Source organism: Penicillium concentricum (genome assembly GCF_028827145.1).
Source record: "Penicillium concentricum strain IBT 3081 chromosome Unknown utg000001l_segment0_segment0, whole genome shotgun sequence".
Lineage (NCBI taxonomy): Eukaryota > Fungi > Ascomycota > Eurotiomycetes > Eurotiales > Aspergillaceae > Penicillium > Penicillium concentricum.
In genome coordinates this window covers 8,004,354-8,021,620 of record NW_026622754.1, presented here as the reverse complement: position 1 = coordinate 8,021,620, position 17,267 = coordinate 8,004,354, and the positions used below count along the sequence as shown (strand labels likewise).

The 17,267-nt window shown below is 51.0% G+C and overlaps 6 protein-coding genes across 6 annotated transcripts; 4 read left to right on the top strand and 2 right to left on the bottom strand.

Annotated features, from left to right (window-relative positions):
- Positions 1 to 227: 227 nt before the first annotated feature.
- On the top strand, positions 228 to 524 carry N7517_003085 (uncharacterized protein; the record flags this gene model as incomplete). The annotated part of the gene is made up of 1 exon (XM_056720815.1): positions 228 to 524. The coding sequence occupies one exon, from the start codon at positions 228 to 230 to the stop codon at positions 522 to 524; it is 297 nt and encodes a 98-aa protein (XP_056584950.1).
- Positions 525 to 628: 104 nt separating this feature from the next.
- On the top strand, positions 629 to 1,890 carry N7517_003084 (dual-specificity mitogen-activated protein kinase kinase; the record flags this gene model as incomplete). Its single annotated transcript, XM_056720814.1, has 4 exons — positions 629 to 922; positions 990 to 1,281; positions 1,336 to 1,705; positions 1,761 to 1,890. 4 exons carry the CDS (start codon positions 629 to 631, stop codon positions 1,888 to 1,890), a joined length of 1,086 nt encoding a protein of 361 aa, XP_056584949.1.
- An 888-nt stretch (positions 1,891 to 2,778) lies between these two features.
- N7517_003083 (secretory pathway Sec39 family protein) lies at positions 2,779 to 5,667 on the bottom strand (the record flags this gene model as incomplete). The annotated part of the gene is made up of 3 exons (XM_056720813.1): positions 2,779 to 3,880; positions 3,935 to 4,091; positions 4,140 to 5,667. 3 exons carry the CDS (start codon positions 5,665 to 5,667, stop codon positions 2,779 to 2,781), a joined length of 2,787 nt encoding a protein of 928 aa, XP_056584948.1.
- A 51-nt stretch (positions 5,668 to 5,718) lies between these two features.
- Positions 5,719 to 6,552, top strand: N7517_003082 (uncharacterized protein; the record flags this gene model as incomplete). The annotated part of the gene is made up of 3 exons (XM_056720812.1): positions 5,719 to 5,887; positions 6,020 to 6,156; positions 6,238 to 6,552. The coding sequence occupies 3 exons, from the start codon at positions 5,719 to 5,721 to the stop codon at positions 6,382 to 6,384; spliced, it is 453 nt and encodes a 150-aa protein (XP_056584947.1). The 3' UTR covers positions 6,385 to 6,552.
- A 1,122-nt stretch (positions 6,553 to 7,674) lies between these two features.
- On the top strand, positions 7,675 to 13,588 carry N7517_003081 (DNA-binding ATPase; the record flags this gene model as incomplete). Its single annotated transcript, XM_056720811.1, has 4 exons — positions 7,675 to 7,685; positions 7,743 to 7,760; positions 7,829 to 13,228; positions 13,294 to 13,588. The coding sequence occupies 4 exons, from the start codon at positions 7,675 to 7,677 to the stop codon at positions 13,586 to 13,588; spliced, it is 5,724 nt and encodes a 1,907-aa protein (XP_056584946.1).
- A 1,195-nt stretch (positions 13,589 to 14,783) lies between these two features.
- On the bottom strand, positions 14,784 to 16,765 carry N7517_003080 (uncharacterized protein; the record flags this gene model as incomplete). The annotated part of the gene is made up of 2 exons (XM_056720810.1): positions 14,784 to 16,628; positions 16,715 to 16,765. 2 exons carry the CDS (start codon positions 16,763 to 16,765, stop codon positions 14,784 to 14,786), a joined length of 1,896 nt encoding a protein of 631 aa, XP_056584945.1.
- Between the last annotated feature and the right edge of the window lie 502 nt (positions 16,766 to 17,267).

Genomic DNA, 17,267 nt, shown 5'->3' with positions numbered 1-17,267 from the left:
TCGTTTGTTCTCTCTACCTTATCTCTTCGGCTTCTGCTTCTGCCTCTACTTCTGTCTTTGCCTTTGCTTTTACTTCTGCTTTTACTTTCTGCATATTTTGTTCACTCCAATCCGTCATTTTCCCCTCAGGACTCCCCAAGGCGGACTGGTCCAAGGTCGACACTGTGGCTACTCTCGCAGATCCGAACGAGTTGTTCTTGCCTGGGGAAAGGCAAAACAATCTCGCCATGTCGTCCCCTGTTCCTCTTCTTCGTCCGCCAGTTCCTGGCGCTCGCAACAATAATGGCAGCCCACGAGCCCCGAAGCTCACGTTAGGCATCCCCCCTCACCTAACGCCAAACCCGTCAACGGCAATGCCGCCCCCGCTCAAGTACCTCAAATCCAAACCCAACCCCAACCCCAGCCTCGCCCGTCCGGTCGACCAGCACCACCCCGACTGCATCTCGCGACTCCCATGGGCAGCCAGCAGAATGTATCCCAGCCAACCCTCATGCCAAACGGTCGACCAGCCCCGCCCCCACTGAGTACAAATGGCCTAGGAGGTGGAGGTAAAAGTGTGCCCAGTCTACAAATCCAGACCAATGGACCGGCCTCTTCAAACCCTTCATATTCGACGATTAATTTCGCCATGGGTCTCCGACAGCCGGAAGGCTCGTCAGATCCGTCCTCGGCCATTAGTTCAGTGTACTCAGATCGCGAGAACGGAGACCGTGAAAGCAACGTGAACGGCCTCCTTCCCGATCTAGACAAACTGAGCCTGGAAAAGGGCCGGCCCCTCGACGTGGATGATCTTGATGATGAAGGCTGGCACGCGGCCAGTGAGCAGAATATGATTGTTGAACTAGGGAGTCTGGGAGAGGGTGCTGGCGGAGCCGTCACCCGATGCCGACTCAAGGAGGGAAAGACCGTTTTTGCATTGAAGGTACGTCGCTTTGACTGATCAACTTTTGTACCTGCGCTCGGCGATAGAGGCTAACCTCCCATCCTAGATCATTACTACTGACCCCAACCCCGATGTCAAGAAGCAAATTGTTCGTGAGCTTAACTTCAACAAAGACTGCGCCTCACACCACATCTGTCGTTACTATGGTGCTTTCATGGACAAATCTACTGGCACCATCTCTATTGCCATGGAGTTCTGTGAAGGTGGAAGTCTGGACAGTATCTACAAAGAGGTCAAAAAGCTTGGAGGTCGCACTGGAGAGAAGGTCCTTGGCAAGGTCGCAGAAGGTGTTTTGAATGGATTAACCTATCTCCACAGCCGAAAGATCATCCATCGAGGTACGAAGCATTACCCCCTGTATACATTGACCATGAGAGGCTAATATCTTCTAGACATCAAACCATCGAACATCCTCTTATGCCGTGATGGCAAGGTCAAACTTTGCGACTTTGGTGTCAGCGGTGAATTCGGCACCAAGGGCGACGCCAACACTTTCATTGGCACTTCCTACTATATGGCCCCAGAGCGCATTACTGGTCAATCATACACCATTACATCCGACGTTTGGTCTCTCGGTGTGACTTTGTTGGAAGTCGCGCAGCACCGCTTCCCCTTCCCTGCCGACGGGACTGAGATGCAACCCCGGGCAGGGCTAATAGATCTCCTCACTTATATCGTCCGCCAGCCAATTCCCAAGTTGAAGGATGAGCCACAAAATGGCATTCGCTGGTCGGACAACTTCAAATACTTTATCGAATGCTGGTATGTACTTTGTCTTTGTGTGATTATTGTCTTTCTAAACTAACACAATCACCAGCTTGGAAAAAGAACCCCCTCGACGTGCGACGCCCTGGCGGATGCTGGAACATCCATGGGTGCAGGATATGAGAAACAAGAAGGTCAACATGACGAACTTTATAAGGCAGGTTTGGGATTGGAAAGAGTAAACAAGTCCCCAAGGCTCCCTTTTGAGGGTGCTTTTACTTTGCTGCATTTCTTTTGAGTATGAGTGGCTGGACCCCAAGGATTGACCTGGCTGTCAACAACTCAATTTCTCACGACTCTACTATCCATCTGCGTTTTGTGCTTTCCGCTGGCTCCCCCGGGCCGGAACTCGCGGGGCTCGACATTACTCTCATACCCCCTTATCATCTGCAAATGCTGTTTTTTTCCTTTTTTTTCTTCGACACGAATCTCATCGGCTACGCTTCACCTCCTACGATCCTTGATGGCCTGACTTTCTCCATGCATCGCATACCCTTCGATCCTTTACGCCCTCTTCATCGGTTCTCGACTGTTTCCCTCATCTCATTACCATGGACTGCTCTCTCTGCTTTTGCTTTGGTCTTTTCTCTCACATTTCGAGCCTGGACATATCCTCCATCTTCGTATATCGAGTTTTCTTTTTTGTGTACAGCTCGCTTTCTTACTCTGCTTCGGGGTTATATTTTGGGTATATTTCTCGCTTTGCACTGGATGCGGGAGTGTTGCAATGCTTTGGAGACTTCCTTTGGGACATACTTAAGCACTTAATACCATTGCATCTTGTCTTCGACATGTTATGTATACGGGTACAAGAATAGTATACAACCGGTCACGTTCTAGTAGAAAATCTGTCCCTGGAGACTTGGCAGTTTCCTACAGTCATGTATACAACCGACCACGTTATGGCTTGGCAGCACCATTTTTTTTAAACAACCAGTCCTTATGCTTCTAAGAAAATTATGTCTCATTGTTATCGTAAAAGCTACATGCATCCCAGTCCTCGATACGCATTCTCGTCGAGCACAGAAGCAGCTGTAAGGAATTCCAACCACATATCGCCCCCGCCTCCCTTACTTCTTGCTCACCGGATCAGCGCCAAGAACCCAGCCAATCCCACTAACCAAGCCTCCCGTCATCATATTGCTAACCATATCCCTCTTCCTAACACGGCCCTCACTATCCGGCGACAGCGGCCGATCATCATCCTGAGGAGCAACCGACGCCGAACCGTCAGCAACACCCCTTAACGGGAAAGCATTTTTATGCAGCGCCAAAGCCGCACCACGAGCAACCTCAAATAGACCCATGGGCGCCTCATGGCGATGAGAGTTCGGCATTGCAGCGCGCGCACGTCGCGCCGCACGCTGCTGCTCCGTGTCAAAGGCATCGCGCTCTGAATCTGAGGGTCCGAACCCGCCAGGGACGGAGGTCAGTGTGTCGCCTTTTCTGTCCCATAGGTCTTCTTCTTGCTGCTCTTGCGCGCGCAGCGAGGTAAGTTCTTCGTCGCAGCGTCGCCAGGCGCCGAGGATTTCTGGGAGTGGGTCTGGGGATGGGACAAGGACAAGGGCGAGGGAGAGGAGTTCCATTCGCTGAGAGAGGTGCGAGATTTGGGATTGGAGGGTTGGCGGTGGGTGGGTTGGTGTTGTGGCGCGGTAGCGACCTGCGTTATATACGGCGCGCCAGGTGATGTCGTCGGGGACGGAGGTGGTGTTTAGGAGGGGTGAGGAGGTTGAGAGGAGGGACGGGGGTGTTAGTCTGGTTAGAATGTAGGAGTAGGCTGTGCCGAAGTCGTTGGAGGATAGAGCGGAGGCAATTGCTAGGGAGGTGATGCGGCGCTCTGCGGTGAGGAGAGCGTACTCCTTTGGGAGTTTATGGTGAGTTGGCTCATCTTCGGCTTCGTGTGATGCCGCTTGCGTGGGAACGCCGGCGGCTACTAGGTTTCGTCCAATGGAGAGAAGGTCGTCTAGTTTGGTGTAGCTCTTTGCGTTTTGCTCAAGCACTTTCTCAATCAAGAGGATGGGATCGTGATGGACGCGGATGCTGACAGGCTGGAATGGAACACCGTGTTGCAGGGTCAGCGAGTAATATGAGAGTGCGTGTGTTGCGGCGATGAGGGCGTGGATCTGTTTGAATACAACAGACTCTGGGAAATGTGATTCGAATGATTGTAAACTAAATCACTCTTAGTACCAGGTCCATATAACCTCATTTAGTTGCACCACTTACATGTCATAAGCTCTTTTCATTCCACCCCGGGTTCGGTTTCCGTTGCTTGCATTATCATACGCTGTGAATATGGCCTCTTGGACCGCAGCTTCCACCTGGGCGGGATTGAGTGGCGCTGGTTTAGAGTTGATGTATATATCGACAGCCAATTGATACTCTATAAACATCAGCATTGGCATCAAACAGTGGGTTTGGGCCGCATTACCTTTAGCTGCCAGCAGCGCTTTCAGGATCTCCATTTCAACCGTGTCCCGCGGGATCCGCCAGAAAAGTCCATGGTATGGTGAAGGTTCATCCCAGGCGTTGTCTGACTGTTCTGCCTGCCAATCTCGAAGCCAAAGCAGTCGTTGCCGAACCACAGACCAGTCTTGGTTTGGGTTCGGTTGCTTCACAGTAGAAGTCACCGCACTTTTGAGTTCGGCTAATTGCATTTCCTCGGTGCTGTGAAGGCACATATTCGCCGCAACCCGGCAAGGAACCAGATGACCAAGTTCGGTCAATATACGAAGGGAGAGAAGTAAAGCGCTAAGAAACGAGATCGATGGGGGCGATGGTTTTGTAAGAGGGTTCGTCGGTCTCAAAAGGGAGTTCTGCAATAGAGATGCGCGGGATGTCGAGGAAATTGACTCGGTATCATAGTGCACAGATGGCAGTTCTAAATCAGGAGCGAGGTACAAGCAGTCTTCAAGATCGAGGAGCTTCGCGACCCTCGTCAAGACCTGGAACGAGCCCTCCAGCACAGTCATCGATGAGTCTGCATAGGCATAAACCACAGCAAGACCAGACTGGCCGTATCGAACCCGTAAATCTTTCGCCTGCTCTTCGGACAATTGCGTGCCAGCATTGTCATATCCCCCCAAGTCCACATCTGATGGTCCATCCCAGTGGGTGAATGCGCTCACAACGCTGTCGCGGTCGACAAGACTCCGCGACAGTAGCCATTCGTTCACATGTTCCCAACCCGCCAATTCGGTTGCTCGAGGTTTCTCGGAGCCTTGAATGAAAGAAACCGAACTCTGCTGAGCTGCTTCATTAAGCCTTCGCCGTTTTGACCGATTACCACCATAAAGCCAAGGTCCAATCAGGCCCCTCAAGTTGTTGACCAAGTCCATGTTGCTTTCTTCGGAGCTCATCAAAGACAAGAGAATGTTGACCGCAGTTTGATCGTCCATAGACTCCAGGATCTCAAGAGATATAGTTTCGTCGCGATGGGCGTAGAATTCGTAGTTCAGTCGAAGCAATGGTAATAGGCTCGATATCAGCCATGTTCGAATGATTGGCGAGTTCTCGTAGAACGGAAGGATGAGTTCAAGGATAAGGGGCTGCAGTGCTGTTTCTGAGTCAATCAGATGTGCCCGGTGGATAAGAAATTTGGTCAAAGAATCTGCTGAAGCTATCTCGTCTTCCTCGTCAGGGCGTTGCAGTGGCCGTAAATGAAGCTTCCGCACACGCTTTCTTGCGACCGATTCGGACAAGTCTTGGATGACAGATGTATTGATCGGTCGGTCGGACGGCAGATTGGAGCTATTTGTTAGCTCTTTTAGCACCGAGGTGTACTGAGAGGGCTCTGTGCTCTCTGGGAGAAAGGTCAAGATGATGCGCAGGAGGCGTTCCAACGGAAAACAATGGGGAAACTGGGCCTGTAAAATAGGCAAGTCCGCCACATTACCATCTGCACAGAGTTGTGTAGCTAGTAGAATAGCATGCGCATCGGACAGCTCTTCGAGAGCCATGATCAAGCTAAAGAGGCGAGGCAGTCGAGTGAGGTGGCCTCATAGTTGGTGATGTTCATGTTGCATACGGCGGGGCGCACAGACCAAGTCGGAAACGAAAGGGAAGAGTCGCATCCGCCGGCACTTCATCACCACCTTTTTCGCGGTCTCTGTGCCTACCACTTACTCAATTACCTTCTTCTACACATAAAAATGGCTTCCGGTTACGGTAACAACGGTGGTATGTGCTCGCTTTCCCCATCCCCGGGGAACCTGCTCGGCTCCGCGCCGACATGCCGTCGGATCACAACTTGCGGACGCAGTTCCCTCCCCCGCGAATAAAACCGGCTAACGCACTATGGCTTTTTTCTAGGTCCCGGCCGCTGCTACCCCTTCTGGCAAGAGGTTCTTGGTTGCTACGTGGTGAACTCGGGCGATGGTGCGAGCGGCAAGAAGAAGTGTGTGCCCGCCCTGGACGACTACTACGAGTGCCTTCACCACCGGAAAGAGGTAAGAGCAATCTCCTTTCGATCGAAATACCTGCGCAATTGAAGCGATGGACCTGGGTCTAATGATGGGAAATTGGAACAGGCTCTCCGCACTATGAAGATGCAAGCTGCCTATCGCAAGGCCGAGGCCGCACACCCGCGAGAGAACGCCCCCAAGGCTGAGCAAATCCGGAGCTTGGGTCTACTTGGGAAGGAAGAGGATGCAGCCAATGTGCTGAGCCAACGGTGAATGGGAAGGATGTGCTTGTTCTTTTTCAATGCGTGTGATTCCGTGTTTCTGCCCCGGGACTTTTGCCCGGAGCCTGTGACTGTATAGAAACGCTCAACTGGTTGACTTTCAGGTCTGCCAGAGCGAAATGATACTCCAATTCAACGACAAACAGTGCTTTATCCTTGATTTCGATGTGCTCGATCCATAATGGATTTCGGAAATGGCAGATGCTGCCATGTAGGACGAGATATATCCGATCTCAGAAGTCTAATTGACGAAATAAACATGGATTTTGATTGGGCACAGGGGAACAGGTCGAATTACCAATCCCACGCGCCTAGCCGCTTATGCCGGAGCTCTTTGTATCGTTGGTTTTCTCTTTATATACTTCAAGGAATTGAACTTTGAAGATTGTATGACACTATGAGCCCATGGCTGTTTTTATGACAGATATCTAGGCTTTTAGGTATAATTTATATACTAGACTCGAGGGAAAAGGTAAAAAAATGCAAGTACGAAAGAAAAATAATTGGTGAATATGAGGATCTATATAGCGGATATATAGTTCGGCAGGTTGATCAATATATATTTGGATAGCAACAAAATTAAATCGCACCCTCTACGTTTATATAAGTATAGAAAAGCATCACTCCTCGCATCAATATCTGATCATTTCTTGTTCAAATATCATAACACCATCAACTACATTGATATACATGCACTGCTGATCATTCATGATACCTTGACCTTTGAAGAGGCCATCTGGCATGTCTTGGCATTGCTCCCTTCCTTCAGAGGCCTTGAACAAAATTTTAAATAACCCTTTACTTGAAATCTTCACGGAAATCCTCTCCATCACAACAAGTTCAATACATCAAACTAGGTATTTTTGATCAATCTAAATGCTCTATGTCATTCAACGCGTTTCGTGGACTCACGTGATCCTTTCAGTAGCAGAAAAAAAAATCAGCGCGCTGTAAGTGGAAGCCCACCGCCCGCGCTAAACCACAAACGGCCTAGGCGGAGTGACCCAAACATGGACCAGCGCGCCGGGCAGAAGCACCCCCAATGATATAAACCCGGCTGCGTGACCTCGACCCTCGCTCTTGTGTACTAAATCTAAATCCCCCCGCTGACTCAGCATCGCGGCTTGAGGTGTTGGGCGTTTGGTCTTTGTTTTTCATATCGAGGTCCTTCCACCCTAATTGCGCGCTTCGTCGCGCGCAATTGCTCTTTTCTTTGTGTTGTCTTTTTTTTTTCCCTTATTCAAATTGTGCCGCATAGTCGGGAGAAAAGTGAAGACCCGCGATGGCTTCCCGGTAAGCCCCTTCAGCCAATCACCACGCGCCTGTCACGTGAAAACTAACCCGGTTTAGGCTCGACCGTCTCGTCACGTGAGTATATCGGACCTAATGCGTGAAATCACGTGAGAACGACTGACCACTGACCAATGACAATACAGGCTCCTCGAGACGGGCAGTACTCAGTTGATTCGTAATACTGCTGCCCAGCAGCTTGCAGATGTGCAAAAACAGCATCCAGATGAACTATTTAATCTACTCGGGCGCATCCTGCCTTATCTCAGATCCAAGTCCTGGGATACACGGACAGCTTCTGCCAAAGCTATTGGACTGATTGTCTCGAATGCAGAGGTTTATGATCCAAACGAGGATGATGGACTGCAGATCAAGTCTGCAGCAGACGAGGATGATGTGGAGATCAAGTCCGAAGTCAAGTCTGAAGAGCCAACGCTGGCTGATGATTTCCTCAAACTCGAGACCTTGGACATCCCTTCCGTGTTAAAGTACGGTAAGCGGCTGCTCGGCAGTGCGGGCAAGGAGTACGAGTACTCTCTCGCGTCCATGGAACCAGCTTCACGCCTGCAGCATCAAAAGAAGACTTTGACTTCGCGGCTGGGTCTCGAAGGCGAATACCTCGAAGAAGACCTGATCGAGGATATCGAATTGGCTCCTAAAGTGGTAACTCCTGCTCCAAAGCATGAGCCGAATATCCCGCCAATTTCTCGTCACAGTCTGCATGAAGCTCCCTCCCGCCAGCCCTCCTCGCCTCTTGAAAGTGCGACGAAGGAGGACGGGGGGCTGAGCAAGCGACAGCTCAATCAGCTCAAACGGAAAAACAAGCAGAATGCCAAGATGGGGGCCAACAAAGTCCGTGTCGTGGATCTGTCTTCCCGTCGACAGTCCGACATTGTCACAACCCCTGCCGCCACAACTCCCCATCCGGTCAAAGCAGAGAACGGAGATGATCAGAACGGCGAGGCAAAACCTGATTACTTTTCCTTCGAACGCACCGAAGAAGATGACGACTCTAAGCTTGTTACTGAATTCAAAGGAGCTGCCATCCCAGAGCGACCTCATATCCAGCCAGAGATTGTGGAGCAGGGTGCAGGATGGCCTCTGGAACACATGTGTGAATTTTTGAATATGGACATCTTTGACTCTAACTGGGAAGTCCGACATGGCGCTGCAATGGCCCTACGGGAAGTCATCAGGGTCCAGGGTGTGGCAGCTGGCCGACTGGATGGAAAAAGTCGCTCGGAAAACGATGCACTCGACCGCCGGTGGCTGGATGACCTCTCATGTCGACTACTCTGCGTTCTGATGCTTGATCGATTTGGTGATTACATTTCAGACAATGTGGTTGCCCCAATTCGCGAAACCGTGGGTCAGACTCTCGGTGCTCTTCTCTCACACCTACACCCGAACTCAGTCCGGGCGGTCTACCGATGCCTATACCGGATCATAATGCAGACCGACCTGGGGCTGGACCGCCCGGTATGGGAGGTCTGCCATGGTGGTATGATCGGCCTGCGGTACCTCGTCGCAGTTCGAAAGGACTTGCTTGTCAAGGATTCCAGCATGATGGATGGCGTCCTTGAAGCTGTCATGAAAGGCCTTGCTGATTATGATGATGATGTCCGGGCTGTTAGCGCCGCTACACTTGTTCCCATTGCAGAGGAGTTTGTGTCCTCCCGGACTGGCACTCTTGGCCCTCTGATGAACATCGTTTGGGACTGTCTCTCTAATCTGCAGGACGATCTTAGTGCTAGTACAGGCTCTGTGATGGACCTTTTGGCCAAGCTGTGCACGTTCTCTCAAGTTCTGGATGCCATGAAGGCCAATGCTGCAGATGATCCGGAAGCGTCCTTTGGCAAACTTGTCCCCCGCCTTTACCCATTCCTCCGCCATACCATCACCAGCGTTCGCTCGGCTGTCCTTCGGGCTCTCATGACATTCTTGAAGCTGGAAGGCGAGGGCACCACAGATTGGGTAGATGGCAAGGCATTGCGGTTGATTTTCCAGAATCTTCTCGTGGAGCGCAACGAGGGTGTGTTGAAACTGTCTGGCCAAGTGTGGTCCGAACTCCTCAACGTTGTTGAGCAGCGCGGTTCATTCAAAACCGCAGAGGAGTTATCAGACTCCATCCAACCTCTTGTCACTTTGACTCTAGGCGCCTTCGGTGTTCCCCGGTACCCCATCCCCATGAACGCCTCGCTCTTTATCAAACCGTCTGGTCTGCCATTCTCAACCGCTGTTCCGACCCCCACCCCTTCCAAAGGCTCTCCTCCTGCCTCTATTCCAGGCGGCGCTGAGATCAAGGTGGGACGGAGGCGTAAATCAGAGAAGAAAGAGAAAGAACCGCCTCCGCCCTCGGCTCACAACGTGGACGGACACATGCTTTCTGGTGATATTGACCTCGTTGGTGCAGATATCATGCTGAGATCCAAGATTTACGCTGCGAAGGCATTGGGTGAACTGGTATCTTTCTGGGACAAGAATGAACTACCAAGCCTTTGGCCGGCAATTCTGGATGGTCTTAATGTTTCTGCTTCCACAACGCAGCTTGCCTCGGCCATGGTCATAGAAGAGTATGCTCGCCAATCCGGACCAGAGAGCAAATACCGCGCGTCTCTATGTGACCAGCTTCGACCAATTCTCGAAGGCGAGCGCCCATCTTGGTATGCGGACATTGCATGCTACCTTCATGTCGCGCGCTCCCAGTGTCATTCATTGTTGAATACTTTCCGGGATCATGCGCATGTGGCACCTTCCCGGCTACCAACCTTGGCTGTGGTCGTTCAGGGCGACTCAGAAGCCGGACCTAATGCATTTTCCCTGGCGGATGCTGAGAAAATTGTTGGTCCCGACTTTGATCGACTAAAGAAAAACCTCACACCGGCCCAACGAATCACCGCTACCCAAGTCTTGAACGACACACGTACCACTGCACAATCCGCCGTCGAGGAGGCACGACTGATGAGGGAACAGCGGGACATGCGTGTTCTAGCTGCCACCGCTGGTGCCCTGGTCGCGTTGCGGGATATACCCAAGAAGCCTGGTCACATCATCAAGGGCATGATGGACAGTGTCAAGAAAGAGGAGAACGTAGAACTTCAGCAGCGCTCTGCGACAGCAGTGGCAGGCCTCATCGAGCACTACACAGCCGCCACGAAGCGTGGGCCAGTGGACAAAATCATTGGAAACTTGGTCAAATACTGCTGTGTGGACACTTCCGAGACGCCAGAATTCCCGCACAATGTGCAATTGGAGAAATCAATCTTGTCGCTACGCAAAGAAGAAGATCGCCGCGACCATCCCGATGCTGCCAAATTCGAAAGAGAGGCAAGAGAGGCACGGATTATGCGTCGTGGTGCGAAGGATGCGCTGGAGCAGCTGGCAGTCAAGTTTGGCGCTGAGCTTTTGGAGAAGGTTCCCAATCTCGCGAAACTGGTTGAACGGCCACTGAGAGATGCTTTGGCAGGGGATGAGCTCCCCGAGGACATCACTGACCCAGAGAATGAACTTGGCCAAGAAATCGTGGATGGTTTGTCTACACTGCGGGCTCTGCTGCCCAAGTTCGATCCCGGTCTCCATGACTGGGTTATCGACCTTATGCCGATTATTGCCAAGGGTTTGCAGTGCCGACTTTCTGTAATTCGCTACGCAGCAGCCAAATGTTTCGCTACAATTTGTAGTGTCATAACCGTCAAGGGCATGACGATGCTGGTTGAAAAGGTCTTACCAATTATCAACAATGGGCTGGATGTCAATCACCGCCAAGGCGCGATTGAGTGCATCTATCATTTGATCCATGTTATGGAAGATGGAATTCTCCCCTATGTCATCTTCCTGGTGGTTCCTGTCCTTGGACGAATGAGCGACTCCGACAACGATGTGCGTCTTCTAGCAACAACATCATTCGCCACTCTTGTTAAATTGGTTCCCCTGGAGGCCGGTATTCCCGACCCCCCTGGCTTTTCAGCAGAGTTGCTCGAGGGCCGTGACCGAGAAAGGAAGTTCATGTCTCAAATGCTGGACGTCCGTAAGGTCGAGCCATTCGAAATTCCAGTCGCCATTAAGGCTGAGCTCCGACCTTACCAGCAAGATGGTGTCAATTGGCTTGCTTTCCTCAATCGCTACAACCTCCATGGTATTCTTTGCGACGACATGGGTCTTGGCAAGACCCTGCAGACCATTTGCATCGTGGCAAGTGACCACCATATGCGAGCAGAGGAGTTCGCTAAGAGTCAATCGACAGACTCTCGGAAATTGCCTTCCTTGATTGTCTGTCCGCCTTCTCTCTCTGGACATTGGCAGCAAGAAGTCAAGCAGTATGCTCCATTCCTCAGTTGCATCGCATATGTCGGCCCTCCCGCAGAACGGTCGAGACTTCAACCCCTGTTGGCCACCACGGATGTCATTGTAACCTCCTACGATGTTTGCCGCAACGACAACGATATTCTCTGCCCTATCAACTTCAACTACTGTGTGCTCGATGAGGGCCATCTTATCAAGAACCCCAAGGCCAAGATCACGTCTTCAGTTAAAAAGTTAGCCAGCAACCATCGTCTGATTTTGTCTGGTACTCCAATCCAGAACAACGTCCTCGAACTATGGTCGCTGTTTGACTTTTTGATGCCCGGCTTCTTGGGAACAGAGAAGGTCTTCTTGGATCGGTTTGCCAAGCCCATTGCAGCGAGCCGTTTCAGTAAATCCTCTTCCAAGGAACAAGAGGCAGGTGCCTTAGCAATTGAGGCACTTCACAAACAGGTCCTGCCATTCCTACTCCGCCGTCTGAAAGAGGAAGTCTTGAATGACCTCCCTCCCAAGATTATTCAGAACTACTACTGCGATCCAAGTGAGCTGCAGAAGAAACTGTTCGAAGACTTCTCCAAGAAAGAACAGAGGGAGTTGGCAGACAAGGTGGGCAGCGCAGACCGAGGCGACAAAGAGCATATCTTCCAGGCGCTCCAATACATGCGACGTCTATGTAACTCTCCTGCCTTGGTTGTCAAGGAAGGCCACAAGCAGTACAACGAGGTGCAATCATTCTTGACTGCTAAGCGTTCAAACATCAGAGATCTTTCCCACGCACCCAAGCTAAACGCCCTAAAAGATTTGCTGGTGGATTGCGGCATTGGCCTTGACCACACAGCAGAGGGTGAACTGGATACAGGCGCAAGCTATGTCAGCCCCCACCGAGCCCTTGTGTTCTGTCAGATGAAGGAGATGCTGGATATTGTGCAGAACGATGTCCTTAAGAAACTCCTCCCCTCCGTTCAATATCTTCGCCTGGATGGAGGCGTGGAAGCAACCAAGCGCCAGGACATCGTTAACAGATTCAACACCGATCCCAGTTACGACGTCTTACTTCTGACCACCAGTGTTGGTGGATTGGGTCTCAACCTTACGGGTGCAGACACCGTCATTTTCGTGGAGCATGACTGGAATCCGCAGAAAGATATCCAGGCTATGGACCGTGCCCATCGTATCGGCCAAAAGAAGGTTGTCAACGTGTATCGCCTGATCACGCGAGGTACCCTGGAGGAGAAGATCCTGAAGTAAGTCATTATAATCCCACGCGAACTTCGCAGATGTACAGAGACTAACATGAACCCCGCCACAGCTTGCAACGATTCAAGATCGACGTTGCCTCCACCGTGGTCAATCAACAAAACGCCGGGCTTGGAACAATGGATACAGACCAACTGCTTGACCTGTTCAATCTTGGCGAAACGGCAGACTCAGCCGAGAAGCCAAGCGACACAGCCGGTAACGAAGTCGACATGGTTGATATTGACGGTGAGGTCAAGGAGAAGGGCAAGAAGGGCTGGCTAGACGATCTGGGCGAGCTCTGGGATGACCGCCAGTACCAGGAAGAATACAACCTGGATTCATTCCTGGAAACCATGAAAAACTGATACATCCTGTGCCGCCCATCCCCGATTCGAAGCTTACTCCAGTCTAGCCTCGATGCCTACCTTGCCCTCCTTGCATCTCAGATGCATATCTACCGTCTCCTGTCCCCCTGCGTTTTATTCACATCTTAGCACCTCTTCGCCTCAACCCTCCCCGAAAACTCCCCCATATCCTCACAACCCCAAATGATTGTCATGCTTAATGCCACTGTACCATTCTCCGTCCTATACCATGGAGGCTCTTGTCTGCACGACAGACCGGAGCATAATCGCTTATTTAGTATCTGTTCTACCCCTGGGAAGGCCCTCTGGTTTCTGCTCGTTCTTCTTCTATTCTTCTTCGAACCCTTCATGTATTGCTAGCTTTCTTGATCTCTCCCCACGATGGGCGGAGATTCTAATTCCTGTATGTTGTACATAGCAAATCCTTTGATTCATCTACAACCTTGATATCCTTTTTTCTTTTTCTTGTAGACCAAACATGGCGTAAGATAGCGGCTCGGGCACTAGTTGTTGGGGACATCAATAGCCTAGAAAGCCTGCAAGTGACTATATATTACTGCCTACAGTCTTCAAAGATTATACGTAGAAAAGTCTCTTGCACAAAGTATGCTTTTCCCGCTCTCTAACTATAAAACTGAGAAAGAAGAGAAAACGTCTTAATCTACATTGTAAACAGAATATCTGAGACCTCTTAAAAGACGACTCAAAAGACTAAAAAAAGAAAGTATGCGCGGCAGTCTACTCTTGTTTCTTTTATCACAAAACTGACTTGAATTTTTGCATTGGCAATACATACACAGAAACGAAAACACCGTGGCACCTTTCCAATGATAATAGCCCGAAAGCATAACCACAAACGCCATATTTTTCACAAAAGGGGTTACCCGAGGAACAGGCACAAAAGAAAGAGAAACAACACCAGACACGAAAAGAAGATATTCCGTAAGGTGGGAAGGGTCGGGAGACCCTCAAAAATGGTAGTGTAGATACAAATCAAGAATGGAAATATTGGTTCGTTGACACTGCATAAGAGCATTACTGCAGCGTGGGCTGGACTGCAATGGTCCAGAGTGTGAAAAAAAAGGCAGTAACAAAAGCCGGGTACTAGGTTAATCATAAGGCTGGAAAAAAGAAAATAATTCGTCAGAGACGCGGCCTAACGCGCCAGGCGTGTGCCCATCAGGTCATTGCATGTCTATGCCTGTCCCTTCGGCTTCGAAAGCATGTTGAGGCGGCTCATGCTGAGAACACCACGACTCTTTTGCTTGCTAGCAGGAGTGCCAATTTTGCCAGAAGAAGGACGCACAGGAGTCTTGGTAAGACGTTTCTTCACTGGGCTTGGAGTCGGCGGATTGGACTTGAACCTCTTGGTGCTGCGATTATCGGACTGCGCGTCAGCGGGCGGCAGATTCTCAGTATTTGCAGTGCCGGGAGCATCCTCGTCGTTCACTTCATCGCGGTGTCTCTTTTTATTAGAAATGCCATGAGCGATGCCATGAGCCAGCACAGGAAGCTCCTGATATGGAGCGGGCTGTTGACCGGCATCCGATTTGCGAACATGACGAATGGACTTGAATTCTGAAGTAGGAGTATTGGAAGGCAAGGCAGCCGAGTTCTTCTCGGGAGTGAGAGCCGGCAGAGTGGGATAGACCACATCTCCGGCCATGGAGCGACGCTGTGCGGAAGGTGCCTTGGAAGGAGAAGGTGAGGCGACAGCAAGTTCATGGCGCGACTTGACACTCGGAGTGAATTCAACGTGCTTCTTCGGCGAAGGGGTGGGAGCCGAGTCGCTCATATCACCAGCTCCTCCAAAGAGTGAATTGGGATTGAAATCAGGCGCCGCAACGTGGGTTCCAGACGCAATTTTGGCAGGGTCACGGGAGAAGAGTGGCTGGCGCCGACGAAGAATAGATCTAAGGCTACCAAGAGTGGGCAATTTGCTCTTGAGGCGTGGGTTGAACTCAGTGCGAGGAGTTCGAGGTGAGGTCATGGTTTTGGTAGCCGGGGAGAATTTTAAGGATGGAATCATCGAGGTCTTCGGCGCCTTGATGCTGGTAGATGTCGTACGAGCAAGCGAAGCATGTGTAGGAGTCATGAGGGAACTGCGAACGCCTGTGCGAGGGCGAGGGCGAGGACCTGCGGGTCGGCGAGGAGTTTCGACCTTCTGTATTTGATCCTTCTGTGATTCATGACGAGTGGATGTATCTTCGCTTTGATTGTGCTTGACACGCTTAGCTGTTGTAGCGGCCGTGGGAGCGGACAGATTTGTGGGTTTGGTGGCAGAGCGAGAAGGTGACGAGTTCTGGCTCTCTGGTTCGTCAAGCTGTGCCTTGGACTTGGACCGCTTCAGGGACTTGGTGACAGGCTGGAAGCGACCGGGAGTAGCGCGGAAAGATGAAGCGTGCCCAGCAATGGAGTCCATCTTTCTGAATTCGGCCATGTGAATATCGCTGAAGCGGTTGGCCTTGCCCTTCGGCATGGCGATCTTCCGGTCTCCCTGGATTTGTTCGGCCTCGTGATCTTCACGGTCTTGCTTTGAGTTGCTCTGGGCCATTTGCGCCTTGATACGAGCAGCATCGGCACGAACGCTTTCCATGAGCATTTTGGCCTCGTCGCTGAGTTCCGTCTCCTGGGAGTGAAACTTGTATTCGAATCCTGGGGTCCCAAACTGGTCTGTCGCGGGAGATGCCTTAGATTTTGTGGGGGTGTTGTCACTGATGCTGTGCTTGACTACATTGCCATTGGCATCTTTCTTGATTGGATTGAACCCGAGGAGGAGGCCTGAGTCTGCGTGCTTGGTTGTGCTCTGTTGCGCCTTGCTGGGGTGCATTTCTTCGCGGGACGGACGAGCCGCAGTCACACTAGTGGGGGTCCGCATACTATTGCGCTTTTGCTGAGTAGATGCGCGAGGGGTTTTTTGAGATGGAGTTTTCGCAAGGGGGGTTTGGATATGTGGGAGTTCGGAGCTATCAGTTTCCTCGCGCTCGGCAACAGAGGGAAGTCTGGAAGCTGCGACTGGCTGAGGGGTCATGTCTTCAACCTGAACAAAACAATGGAAGTTAGTTTACCCTGATTTCAACGGCTGTCAGGACGTCCCACAACAGGCGATGTTACTATGCTACTCACATCTGGGGAATTCTGGGCACGACGAAGGCGCGCGGAACGGCGGATCGCCATGACTAAAGACGTAAATGTAAGGAATCAATAGATAACAGTAGAGTGCAATAGCTTGAAGAAGCAGGGGTAAATGGATCGAGACAGGGTGTGGGGAGACATCAAAGTCGAAGCGAGCCCAAAATGTAAACAACGCGCTTGACGTCAGATGACTAAGCACAGACGCTCCACCAGGGCTTTCATACTTCGATTCCTTTTATATTCACCATTTCGAATTACTATTTCCCTAGGTTATATCAATCAAGCTTAAACCAAATATAGATCCAATTGTTGTTCCATTGGGGAATAAATAAGAAATAAAGTCCATGGTAGCGAGCACCTTGGGCCTGATCCGTAAGGCCAATACCTCAGGCTAACTTTAACCTCGGGTCACTCCCTTTTTGTTCTACAATCCAACAACTCTTGACTACTTGCTTGGGACTGGATGAAACAATGAGCACCAATGGAAGGAAGAGAAACAACGTGGCGCTCGACTCTCGTCCTAGAGTGAGACGGGGAAGAAAAA